The sequence below is a fragment of the Micromys minutus genome, assembly GCF_963924665.1.
Source record: "Micromys minutus genome assembly, chromosome: 9".
NCBI lineage: Eukaryota > Metazoa > Chordata > Mammalia > Rodentia > Muridae > Micromys > Micromys minutus.
Genome location: NC_137978.1, coordinates 46,916,202 through 46,929,616, shown reverse-complemented (window position 1 = coordinate 46,929,616; position 13,415 = coordinate 46,916,202). Strand labels below are relative to the sequence as shown.

Below are 13,415 nucleotides of genomic sequence, written 5' to 3'. Positions count from 1 at the left end.
AAACAAGGCTCCACACTATAGCTTAGGCTAGCCCAAACTCTTGATAATTCCACTTCAGCTTCTTAAGGTTACAAACATCAAACCTGACTGAGAACTTTGAAATGTGAAGAAACCTGTTTTAGAAAAATAAACCTTAAAATCTACATTACTGAAAGGTCTGCTGGAGAAATGTTCTTTTGGGAGATGGTGTTTGCTGTTTGGGTTTGTTGGGGATTGGTTTTGATGCTGTCTTAATTCAGTTTCCAGAATCACATGGGAATGTGCTTTGCTAAAAGGAAGCCTGCCCCCAGTTGGCTGAGATTGGGAAATAAAGTTGTCAAGGGCCCATGGCTGAGCAAGATGAAAGAGGTGGGCCAGGGATGGAGGGAGGGAGGACAATCTCTAGGACTTGGAAGCAGAAGGATTTCACTCTCCCAATTGGGTCTGGGGTAGCAGAGATGAAATGTTGATTTAAACAAGTTGACCCAAAAAAGTTGGAGGGGAGAATGTGTGCACACTTCATGGTTAAGAAATGCCCAGCCACTGAGCTAGTCAAGGCATATCAAAATTAGATGGTGTGTGTGTCTCATCCACAAATCCAGAGAGCTCTTGGGCAGGTGCGTGCATTGCACATCTGGCCCGCTTGGAGCCAAATAGGTCCAATTCGAAGCTACAGGGTTTGGAAAGCAGGCAACACTAGAACCTTGTAACTAAGTGCAGCTAACCGTCTACTTCAGCTGCACTGTGGCTCAAAAGATCACCAACCAGAGACCGAGACAACTTTCTACTTCTTGGAGGAAATTCACACATCTAACCTTTGGAAACTAGAAACAAATCCTAATTTCCTTCTTGGAACAAATGGCTTCTTGGGTCTTTTGTCTAAGCTAATGGGGACCAATCAGACCAAACGTGGAAGAATGAAGAAAAACTGGTTGATGTGACGTGAAATCAAGCCAGATCAAAGTTTCATATTAGTTCATTAGTTTTATTGGGTTTGCAGCTTAATGCTCAGCACAGACTGACTTCTTTTTAGTAAAGTTTAGCACACTTGACAGCTCATGAAATCTATTTCATTTCTATACCTTAAAAATCAGTGTATTTTAGAAACAATTCATTTCTTTTGCAAACTTTACAACTTTTTATTTTCCAACATATAGACCAAATGATGACGTTTTGTATGTGTGAAATGAATGACTCAGTTACTTAAAGGCAGACATCTTAATGAAGCCCTGATTAGGACCCCAAACGGCTTGGCAAACGGGCTAACCATAGTTAGAAAAGACAAAGGAGAAAACTGTATAGAAAATAAAAACTTTATTTTTTCAAGTTTATAAGATAGTTTCCATTACATATAACATTATGGTCAAGGACTCTATAACCACAAATGCCCGCAGTCACATAAATATATCCAACCCAACTGATGCCTTTTCCTGCTAGAGAGGCATCTGGAGTCCAAAGGGAGAGTGATGATCCAAGTAGAAATGGTCCTTAACTAGGATGGTTCTGCTCAGTGTGAGAGGAGGCAGCCAGGGAGCCATGCTCACTAGAATTGACTCAGGGTAGAGGGAGGGCGAACGGCCCGCAGATAAGGCTGGGGCACAAGCAGAGTTTTCCCTCTTGTGGTTAAGATATTTGGGAAGCTCAGAATTCCAACTTGGTATCTACAATGAGTGTGTCTGGGTAGGTCTAGCCTGCCTGACCAGGTGAGCATCAAGGAGCACAAGCTTACTCAAGCAGGGCCTCAGCTACAACCTGGGGAAGAGTGAGGAACGAGGCCCAAGCTTGGCACTTGGAGGCTGGCCTGTGCTCCAAGTCAGTTGTGTACCGCCCACTCAAAGCACTGTCTAGAAGCGCCATGTGCTCGCAGCTGTGGTTTGCCAATCAGATTCTACTTGGAGCTGTGAAGGTTGGGTTTGGGTGAATGAAAACAAGCTGTGCCAAGTCTCTCGGGACACTAGCTCTGACACCCAACTAGCAGAGAAGAGAACACCCCCAAATCAAAAGCCTAAATAGGCACCTAAAATGTGGAGCAGGCATCCACTCTCTCGGACATCACCAGCTGCCCCGGGGCACTGGACAGGGTGATGCTAAGGCACAGTCACTTTTACATTCGAAAGTCAAGCCACCTTGTATCCCAGGACATTCCTGCAACTCCACAGACACTCCTAGAACTAGCTGTCACCATGAGATGTCCAGACTAATCTTCCAGAACACAGGATCAGCAGGGAAAGAATTCACCAGCTAATTTCTTCAAGGTGTTCTTCCAGTAAGGACTGCCTTCTAATGTTGATGAAAGGACCCAGTTTCCTTCAAGTCTAACTTCCAATAGCTTTTAATATTAAAATAAATTTTATTTTATACTTATGAGTGTTTTCTTACATGTAAGTGCTTGGTGCCTGAAGAGGCCAGAAAAGGGCAACAAACCCACTGGAGCTGCAGTTAGAGGTTGTGAAGTCTTGTGGGTCCAAACCTTGGACCTCTGCACAAGCAGTGGGTACTGTTAACTACCAAGCACAGCTCTTAATGATGCTGGCTCATTTTCCTTCACAAGCCTTTGTGGGAGAGAAAATCAGCACAAAGGGCAGCAGTTCCTGGACACCAATGCGTTCCTGCTCCCTGTCTGCCCTGACAGAGTGGCTGTGGCTGGAACAGTAGCCACTCAGCTCAGAACACCTCCTTGCCTCTCCAGTCAGGGCAAGAGGAGGGGATTCCCTGTTATATTCTAAGAATAGTGTGTCCCATGAAGTGTTTGTGGTGGTACCTGTGTGCAGAGGGGTGTGTCACCACTTGGCAGTCTAGTAAGCCTGAAGCACAGCACCAATAGGTGGCCATTGTCCAGGACAAGAAACTACACGGGCAACGAAGGAAGCAAGGCTGGCCAGGACTAGGATAGCAGGATAGCAGTGCTATATACAGCCTAGGAAGATCTGGCTTAGACTGAGCTCCTTGCTCCCAACCCTGTACCTAAAACCAAAGCCAAATGAGTGGCCAAGACACCAACCTCACCTCCTTGTCTGAGCTCCTTCCTCAATTGCTGGTCTCAGAAGTCCTCAGAAGTGTCCAACAGTTCTGAAGATATTGTCAGCCTTTCTGTCCTTATCTGGTAGCCTGGCACAGAGGAATTTTGCCTCTGTGCGTCGGGATCTCCGGGGACAGTGATTATAGCCTGAAGACCAAGGCTGCACATTTCTTCAACTCTAGGGAAGTTTAATCCAATTAAGCAGGCACTGACATTGGTCCTGAAGGGATAGTGCCTTAAAAAACAAAAACATCCAACCCCCCCAAAACAAACAAACAAACAAAAAAACCAAAAAACAAAAAATCCCAAAAAACACAGCTGGGCTTGAGGCCCAGTTTCCCTCCTAACTGTCTAGGGTGCAGGGGCACAGGTTTGAGAGGTGCTCTTGCACCTACTCAGGATTGTATTTTCAAGCATTTAAGTCAGGAAAGTCTTTCTGGCCTGGCTTCCCACTTCAGCATGGAGTTAGAGCAGTGGGGTACTTCATGGGAACTGGGTTTTGATTCTAGCTCTCTGCTCTCCACTCCTAGGCACAGATCTGTGTAAATACAAGGTGGGCTCACTGCATGTAAGTGCAGGTGAAGGAAGCAGCCAGTCTGCGCTTGGCCTTTTTACTTGAATCAAGTGGGTAGGGACTGGCCAGAGCTGCATTGAGAGAGGTGGTTGTCAGGGCAGGGAGTGTGCCCAGCATCTGACCACTGAGCTAACCACAGAGGAAGCATCTGCTGGGAATACTGCTCTGCAGGAACACAAGGTGAAATCTTACCAATAAGTCCAAGCCCCTTTTCTTCAGTTTGGAGGCTGAGCTTCCTGGGACAGAGCTTCTGAATTACAAACTAAAGGCTTAGATTTATTGTCTGTGGGAAGGATTTTCCAGGGTTGTGCCATTTGGTTACAAATGAAGGACTATTCCCAAGGAGACTGAGGTTTACAAGATGGGAGATGCCAAAATCTAAGTGATCAGGGCCCTCTAGATGGCAAGGAGCCTCCCTAGAGAGCAGAGCACTGGATCCTCTGTCCTATCCAGAAGAGGTCCCGTCATGGAGGTATTTTAGATAGTTCCATTACTACTGTCACAGAAACTTTACACACTGCTTTCTTCATAGAAAAGTGGGGGAGGCTGCTTTAGAGACCAGACCCTCACCTATAAAAATCACATACCCATCCACTGGGAGACACGTACTATAGCTAAGAGAACAGAAGACGATCTCAAGGGGACACATTTTCCATCCACACAATCAGGAGCAGCTCCCAGTCTGCCCATGCAACAAGAGTACAACTGTGGCCTGAGCGTCGGCTTTTCTTCCTTTTTCAAATGAAACAGAGAAATGAAAGCATGGCAGTTGCAGTCGGTCTGCACTTTCTCCAGCCACCTCCTGCTGGACAGTGGATGTGGGCTGCAGCTCACTCAGCAAAAACTGCAGTTGTTGGTTCTGATTGTATTCTCGCCAGCATTCCGTGGAGAGAGAAAGAGCAGAAGAGAAGGGGAGGGAGCGCTGAGACACGCAGACAGACAGGAGAGAAGGGGCTCAGGGGTCTGGCTTCTGGCTCCTGTCAGAGGTAAAAAGAAGCTCACAAGGAAGGAAGGCTCCACATTCCAGTTCTTAGAGGAAGTCAAGCTCTAAGGCCTGGTGCAGGGACACCAGGTCTCCATGGTTTGTGATCCTCCAAAAGGGCATATTGTGCTGGAAGAGAAGGAAGGCTAGTTAGCTCAGTTTCTGGAACTCAACTTGGACCCCTCCTCCACAGACATCTCGAGGCTCTTGGTACCCATCTATCCTTGCCCTCCTCACAGGGCTGAAGGATCAAGTCATGTGTAATAACTGTACAATACAGGATACTATAATGATGTGAGGGATTTTCAGGAGAGTTCAATGCTACCTGTACTTGTATGAGAAACTTATTCCAGCTTTTAATGTCTTCAGGATTAAATAAAATGGCTCAGATAAAAAGGTATTTCTGAATATGGTGGTGAATACCTGTGATCCTAGCACTTGGGAGGCTGAGGCAAAAGGAATTATAAGATTGAGGCCAGACGGAGTAATAGAAAATCCTGTTACATCTGATAGTCTGGGAAAGAAGTTGATACTATGGTAAGTCTCACTTCCTTGCAGATAGTTAATTTCCTGTCAGCCTTAGCTCTAGCAGGCTCAAATTCTACCAAGTGAGCTAACCCTCAGACTTCTCTTCCTCCTTCACTCATAGCCCTGCTCACCCCTTGTGTAGCTCATTCCTCCTACTGCCTCCCGAGTGTATAGATGTATATCCCTGGCTCTCCTATATAGTTTTTCTAATTGCTTCATGCACAACCACAAACTGAATTTTTCCTTTTCCAGTTACCTGCTTGGCTGCAATTTCTTCATCTCGTCCATCTCCAATCACTACATATGTGACCTTTTTCCCAAATCTCGAAACAATTCTCTCAAAGCAGCTCTCCTTACCTACAAAGAAAAAAAAGTCCTCATGTTATAGAGAATGGGCCATCACAGGTTTAGTGATGTATTCCAAATCCCAAGCTAGCCAGCAGCTAGATTTGGCTTGTGACTCTACTATAAATCCAGGCTATAGCCTGGATTTACAGCAGATGTTCTCTCGAATTTCATCTGTATATAGAAATGTGTTCTGATTATGCCCATCCCACTCCCATGGCTCCCAACGTCTCTTTCCCACCTTTATGAATTTCTGTGTCACATGGTTTTAAGCAGGGCCATCTATGTGACCAACAGCGGTTATAAACAAACAACTGTACATGGTATTTGCAATTCAGAGGCTGTATTCATCTGACTGTGGGAAATAAATGTCTTGAAATGATGATGATTTTTGGTGGTGCTTGGGACCAAACCAGAGCCATGTTCTCACTAGGGAAGCATTTTGCTACTAGACCACATTAAACCATTAATGAGGGATTAACTTTTTTTTTGGGGGGGGGGCAGGTTCTCTGTGTAGCCTCAGCTGTCCTGGAACTCACTCTGCAGACCAGGCTGATCTTGAACTCAAAGATCCACCTGCCTCTACCTCCCAAGCATGGGGATTAAAGGTGTGTACCACTGCCTGGTAGACAGTTCTAAGAATCTTTCTGACACAAGCAGAGTACTGCTATGGGAAAGATACTTTGTTGAAGAAATAAGGGGAAATCATAGCCCTTGCTGCTTTGGGGCACCTGGGGGTAGAATGATAAAGGTTTGCAATGCCACTCAGGCCAAACCCAGGTGTGTGCTGCGAGTCGGCCTCGCTCTTCCTCAACAGACTTCAAGACCCTTCCTCAACACACTTGCTGGCCATCTGCAGGAAAGTGATTGTAAAGCACACAGAGATGGTACAGAGCATAAAGAAGCGTCCTGCCGGGTCTGATGACTCCAGTCAAGGCCCAGAGCCCATACACAGGAAAGAGAGCAGACTGACGTACACATGTGTGCCTTGATTGCTTGCCGCCTGCATGAGCACATACACACATAAAAATTCATTAAATAAAAAGTTCTAAAGCGCTTCATTCATTAAAAAAAAAAAAAAAAAGCCATGCAGTGCTGGTGTACATTTTTAATCCCAGCACTCAGAATGGCCAGGACAGGACAGGACCGGACCGGACTAGACCAAACCAAAAGAAAACATCAACAACAAAACCAACAAAAACCAATAACACAAATATACTAATCTAGGAACTAAGGCACTTATATATATATTATATATATTAAAATTATATATATATTAAAAATTTTTTAATTAAATGTACTCATTTTATGTGTGTTTTACCTACATGTATGTGTATCATGTATGTATTTACTGCCCTCAGTGGCCAGAAGAGGGCATCAAATTTCCCAACATGAAGTTAGGAGTGAGCCAGCATATAGTTAGTTGTTGGGAACTCACTCTGGCCCCCTGAAGAACAAGTGCTCTTAACTGCTGCGACATCTCTCCATAAGGTTTTAATTTATCTTGTATGTGAGTGGGTGATGATGTACATCATGTGCCATGGAGATCACAGGACAACCTGTAGACTGATTCTCTTCTTCTACTGTGTGTGTCCTGGGGATTGAGCCCAGGTAATCAGACTTGGTGATAGATACTATCTGAGCCAGCTAGCTGGTCTCAATAACAGATTTTAAGGTAAAAATGCTGATGTTGTTGGAGAGAGGACCATATTTACCTAACTTTCTAGTTCTTACATCTTAAGCAAACAGTGTAACTGCTAAGCCTCAACCACCTCATCAGAGGCTGTTGGATGGGCAGCAGGACTGGCAATAACACAAGCCCCAATCAAAGTTCCTGAAAGGCCATGGGACAGTAACATCATACCGATTTTGGTAGCACTGTAGATGTTTTCAATCGGAAATATTTCTCCTAGTCCATACAGGAGAACCTTGGCCAGGGCTGGAACCAACTGGGTGGTAGTGATCAGAACATTCACACAATTCTTTCTAAAAGGGGGTAAGGAAAGAGACAGTGAAACTGAAGCAACCCAGGAGGACAAATTCAAATAGGTCAGCTCTTTAGGATCCCACTTAAAAGGAAGTCTCAAAGTGCTGGACACTACTGTTAAATGCCAATATTAGTTTTCCTTTCCTTCCCTCCCTTCCTTCCCCTCCCCCTCCCCCCTCTTTCTTTCCTCCCTCCGCTTCCGTTCCAGGAAGGGTTTCTCTGCGTAGCCCTGGCTATCCTGGAACTCATTCTGTAGACCAGGTTGGCCTCAAACTCAGAGATCCTCCTGCCTCAGCTTCCCTCGTGCTGGGATTAAAGCATTGCTCTACCACATCCAGCTCAATTATTACTGTTACTTATATTTTATTTTCTATATTAAGGGGGACAAGGGCTAGTGAGATGGCTTTTACACACACATGCAGGTGTTAGGAACTGAACCTGGGTCCTCTGTAAGTGCAGTGAGTGCTCTAAACTACTGAGCCATCTCTACCCTGGCCAGTTTTTCACTGCAGTCTGTTAGCTACTATTCCTGTCTTCTTGTTATGGATACCACATTTTAGAAAACAGGTACACAGTGCAGGACTGTCATCTGCTATTCTGTTTAATGGAAACACCACTTTCTGTTCTTCACATAACCACCACTCAGATTCCAGAAGATGCAGTCTAGGTCCTTAACCTCAGTGTGAGCTGTTTGCTCCTAAGTTATAGACATGAGGGAGAGAGGGAAGGAACAAGACGGTACTGGAACTGCTATAGCTGCATTTATTTTCCACTCCAGGCTTCAAGGCAAAAATCCTCCTAATCATCTTAATTTCTAAAATCAGTTATTATGCATGTTGAATTTATGTTATCAAGCTTGGCAGCAAGCTTCTGCTGAGTCCTTGCTGGCCCCCTAAGTCTTCTTAACACATTCATTGTTTTTCTTCATTTTCTTTTGGAGACAGTCTCATAAAGCTCAGACTACCCCCAAAAACTCATTATATATGCTGAGGATGGCCTCCATCTCTCTGACTTGGGATTAGGGTGTGCACTACTATGCCTGGCTGTAGACCCCCTTTCATTTAAACCCTGCTAACCCACCTCCCCTCCACATACTCGCTTTTGTTTTTTTGAGAGACAGGTTTCTTTGTGTAGTCCTGGCTGTCCTGGAACTCTCTATAGCCTGGGCTGGCCTCATATTCACAGAGAACTGCCCTCTGCCTCCACTGCCACAACCACTGAGGCTTGTTTTTTTCACCTAATCCCATGTTAGGGGCTGGCTCAGCCTATTCTAGGATTAGAAAACAGCTAGAAGATGAGCTATAAAGGCCATTTCCATACCGAGACTGGATGAGAAGCAAGGACTTGAGCGCAGTTCCTAACCAGGAGTCCGTCAGCACCTCAATCTCTGCTCTGAGCCGCTGCAGTGCTTCCTTCCTTTGGGGGCTGAGAAGACCTTTCAGAAAAGCGGACCCATGTTATCTGACAGCATGAACTTGCTAGGATCATCAATTTGGTCATTAGCTTGATGGGATGTAGGATCACCATGGAAACGGGATCATCAACATTAGATTACTGATGTGGCACCAGTCCATGGGCTGGGATCCTGGGCTGAGTTAAAAGGAGTCAGGCTGCGAACTAGCGCTCTCCATCTCTGTTCACTGTGGACTCCATGTGACAGTGTGCCTCCTGCTCCTGCTACTCTAACTTCACCACAGTAGTGGACTGTGAGCCAAAGTAAGCTTTTCCTTCTTTAAGCTCCCTTTTGTCAGGTGCTGTGCTGGAAACAAGTAGCCAATGTACTTGCTATATGAAGAAGCCACTTCTCCGAGCCCCTGAGTGTATGCATTTCCATGTTTTAGAAAACTTTGAGAATGTGACTCCTTGGCAAAATGTCTTCTTTTCTGTGGGCACACCACAACAAGGGCAGCTGATGTGAACATCGTAATTAGGCTCTGTATAAGCTTCTTCTTTATTTCCAATGGGTGTTATCTACAGACTGACGGAGCACACTTGAATACTACTACTCCATAACACTAAGAACCATGCAGAGACAAATGACTGTTAGAACAGTTCTTATCTCTAATACAGAGAACGAGGAATAAAGGGAGGATGCCTAGGATTCCACAGACAATGGGAATGCCATGGTCGGGGCCTTTTCCCAGCGACAACACTGTTCCTCTGCCTGCAGAGGAACATTTCAGCCAGGATTCCAGAGTGAAGGACCAACCCCTCTCCTATATTCACTGCTCTAGACTAGATTGATTCTGCATAAGACATAACAAGTCTCTTGTGGAAGCCCACTTCCACAAGATATTCTGAGTTAGTATATTCAAAGAGCAAGTGTGACTCAGAATTCTCTGTAGCAAATGTTAACTAAGTCCTACATTTTACTTTCACTACAAAAACACACAGGGAAGTATTACTTTTTCTTTTGTTTTGTTTTTTGAGTCAGTCTTAATATGAAACCCTGGCTAGCTTAGAACTTACTGTGCACATCAGGGTGGCCTTGAACTCAGACATTCACCTACTTCAGTTCCCCAGTGCTGGCATTAAAGGTGAGTGCCACACACTTGGCTGGCATCACTTTTTATATATTCTCCCAAGTAGGCTCAGGAGACTCACAGGTGCTGTATCACTTTGGGAAACTAGGTTCAGTTAGTACATAGAAAAGATCAGGGACCTAGGCTTAGGGGAGGAGGATCTGAAAAAAAAAAATTAGATTCCAGAGATCTGAAAGCCCATGATTTTTATCTGGTATTAGAGGACTGTCACAAAAATGACCCAACTGAACTTTAAAGCCCTGTCTGTGCTTTCAGCCACACCATTCATGACATCACTAGTGACATGAAAGTCACTCAGCGCTGACTGAGAGTCAGGGAATGTGGCCATCGTATTAACTTGCTATGTAACTGTGTATGTTGTTCTTGCCTGCATGATGATGTTAATTTCTCAAATGCCAAATGACGTATTTAAAGTAGATTTCTAATGTCTCTCCCATTTTGAACAATCCATGACTAATTAGTTCAAAATAACAGAATTTTAAGCATACTAACACCTACAATACTTCTGGGCAGATTATCTCACATGGACACTGTAATCTACTACTATAACCTTAGGCCAACAACCCAGTCAATGTAGCAACTGGATCTATGTAACTTGCTATGATGGATAGAGACAGCTGCTCTTCAAAATATGGTAGTCTGTTAACCAGTACCAACAGTAGGTGTGACTCAAAATAGTAATAACACTACACAATGAGATGTGCCAAGATGGGTATGGGGGAGTGGCATGTCTAGAATCCCAGTATTTGGGAGAAAGGATGGTTCTGGGCTACCTAACAAGACTGTCTCAACAACCAACCAACCAACCAACATATCTAAACCATAACCCCAAAAGCTAATGTGGTGTAGGCTGGTTCACAGGGAAGGTACTACTGATTCTAGGTAGGGCCTGTTTGGAAGCAGCAGGCAGTATGCTTTAATGTGAGTCTCAGACTCTCAAGGGTTTCAGCTAGACTTCTACTTTTTAAATTAACGTAACTTAGCATAAATTCCTAGAAAGTTACAAGACAGATCTAGGGCACTGGGGGGGGGGGGGGGGGGAGGAATGCAGGAAAGCATCAAGGATCAGTTCAGAATGGTTGGTCACACTCACCACCCACGTTGCTTTTATGCTTGTCATAGATTTCCCTCACTTTTCGGTAGCGAAAGGCCAGTTTTCTCATCCAGTCCACACCTCCTTGAACACCCACAGATGAGCCGTGGCTACCACTGCCTCCTGAACCACTGAAACCATCTGTTGAGAAACTGTAGTTGCTGCAAAGAAAGAGGATAATGAAAATTAAAATCCATACCCATAGGGCAAGAATGTAAATTTTACCTGAGAATCTGTGGTCTGTTCTTGGTATCTAATAAACAAAACTAATGCTTTAACAATCCTTTTGATAGTATTTATTTTTTCTTATTTTGGAGAAAAAGCTCCATGTAAGCCAGGCTAGTTTCAACTTCACTATGTGGCTGTGGCTGGATTTGCACCTCTAACCCCCCGTCTCCAACCTCAGTGCTAGAACAAGTACAAGTGTGTATCATCATGTACGACCACTGAGGAAAAAGGAGACAGTGCTCCTCGGAGGCTGACTTGGGATGACAGAATACTATACAGTGAAAAAATACCAGTCTAGCCAATAAATACAACTATGTAAATATGGTTATGGCTATAGAAAAAGAAGAAGCAGAGCTGGCTGTGGCGGCCATATACACCCCTATAATTCCAGCATTTGGGAAACTGAAGCTAGATGATCATAAGTGTAAGGTCAAATGGGCTACACAATGAGTTCCAGGACAGCTTGGGATAGATTCTTTTCCAAAAGAACCAAACATGTCAAAATAGGGTTCAATACACACAATACAAAAGACATTCAATACAAAAGTGTAAGATTCTATTCTATTCTAAATAGCATGGCCAAGAAGCTGGGGCACAGCCAGGTCTACAGCAGGAGTTCCAGGAAGTTACCCAGAGAAATCTGGTCTTGGGGGAAAAACCAATCAACCAAATAAAAACCAACCAACCAACCAAGGAAACAAACAAAAAAGAAAAGCTGCCAAGACATAAAATAGGAAATTTAGTCAGTCATATAAAAGAGAAAACAAACAAACAAACAAGCCCACAGGCTATAAGATGGTTGACAGGAGGCTTTCCTCACGAGGCCGAGAGCCTCAGCCATGAAAGGAGTGGCTGCTGCTCTGCAGGGAGGGCTTCCTTCTTGGTTCTCACATGGACCATGTGTTCAGCTCTGCCACACATTTAAGGAATGATATGTAGTCTCAGCACTCAGTGCTGAGTCTGTAGTCAGCCTGCTCTACAGAATAAGTTCCAGGACAATCGGGGTTACACAAAGAAACACTGTCTCAAAAAACAAGACAGAAACAAAAACCCCAAACAAACAAAGAAACACCTATAGATGAAAAGCTTAATTTTAGGGAAGTCAGAGGGAAGAATACTTCACCTATGAGGTATACCTATAAAACATTGAAAACACATTAGCATGAAAAGATATATGAGTTGCACTTTTAAAAAAAGATTTATTGATTGGCTGTATATGAGTGTTATCTGCATGAATATCTACATGCCAGAAAACATGTGCTTTCTGGTTGTGAGCCATCATGTGGGTGCTGGGAACTGAACGCAGGACCTCTGGAAGAGCAGCCAGAGGACTTAAGTGCTGAGCCATCTCTCCAGCTCTATGTATGATACTTTTTAGACGAGGCCACTGAAATGCCTCGATGAGTAAATGTGCTTTGCCACACAAGACTGGTGACCTGAGCCCAACTCCTAGATGCCAAGTAAAGGTAAAAGAACTGATTCCCCAGACTTGTTCTCTGACCTCCATGCATACATATATGCACAAGTGTACACACACACACACACACACACACACACACACACACACACACCCTGTATTTTTTAAAAAAAGACCAACGGGCCAGAAGAAACCAACAGAGGAATGAGGAGACAGAGCTGACAATGAGAATATTCTGTGTAGTCTTCACTGAAATACAACAGTCAAGACAACAGTTTATAGGGATATTTCAGACACCATCAAACCTTCACTGGGCAAAATTCCTGATGCTTATGTGCAACTAGAACTATCCAGCCCAGCAGCATGCTTTCTCCCAGCAGGAAATCTCTATAAAGAGAAGGCAGTTAGCAGAGTCACTTTTTACTCTGAGATGTTCCTTCATCATCCAGTAATGTTACCTGGTAATTCTTGAGACCATGGTCAAATGCTACACCACTGAGGCCTCTAACTGCGCCTCCTGTTCCCTTCACAGAGCAGTACCATGTACTTCCTCCTCTGCTTCTCACTGGTTTTCTATCACCGCCTCACTCTACTCTGTGTCAGTTAGTTACACTGGTTTCTGGCTCTTCTAACAGCAGGCTGTGAGCACTGTAATCTTTCTCTTCCTCTGAATGCAGGGTTTTGCACATTCTGGGTGTACTGTTGTTCAAGGATCACTGT

The 13,415-nt window shown here is 44.3% G+C and overlaps 1 protein-coding gene across 2 annotated transcripts in view; it reads right to left on the bottom strand.

Annotated features, from left to right (window-relative positions):
• Nucleotides 1–1,183: 1,183 nt before the first annotated feature.
• Nucleotides 1,184–13,415, bottom strand: part of EYA3 (EYA transcriptional coactivator and phosphatase 3) — a 74,312-nt gene continuing 62,080 nt past the window's right edge. For both annotated transcript variants that reach the window (XM_080921862.1, XM_080921863.1), the window contains 5 exons: nucleotides 11,051–11,211; nucleotides 8,735–8,849; nucleotides 7,292–7,413; nucleotides 5,339–5,439; nucleotides 1,184–4,683 (listed from right to left, as the gene is read on the bottom strand). In XM_080921862.1, the coding sequence (XP_080777988.1) occupies nucleotides 4,603–4,683; nucleotides 5,339–5,439; nucleotides 7,292–7,413; nucleotides 8,735–8,849; nucleotides 11,051–11,211 (580 nt within the window). In that variant the 3' untranslated portion in view covers nucleotides 1,184–4,602. The remainder of the gene's footprint in view (nucleotides 4,684–5,338; nucleotides 5,440–7,291; nucleotides 7,414–8,734; nucleotides 8,850–11,050; nucleotides 11,212–13,415) is intronic.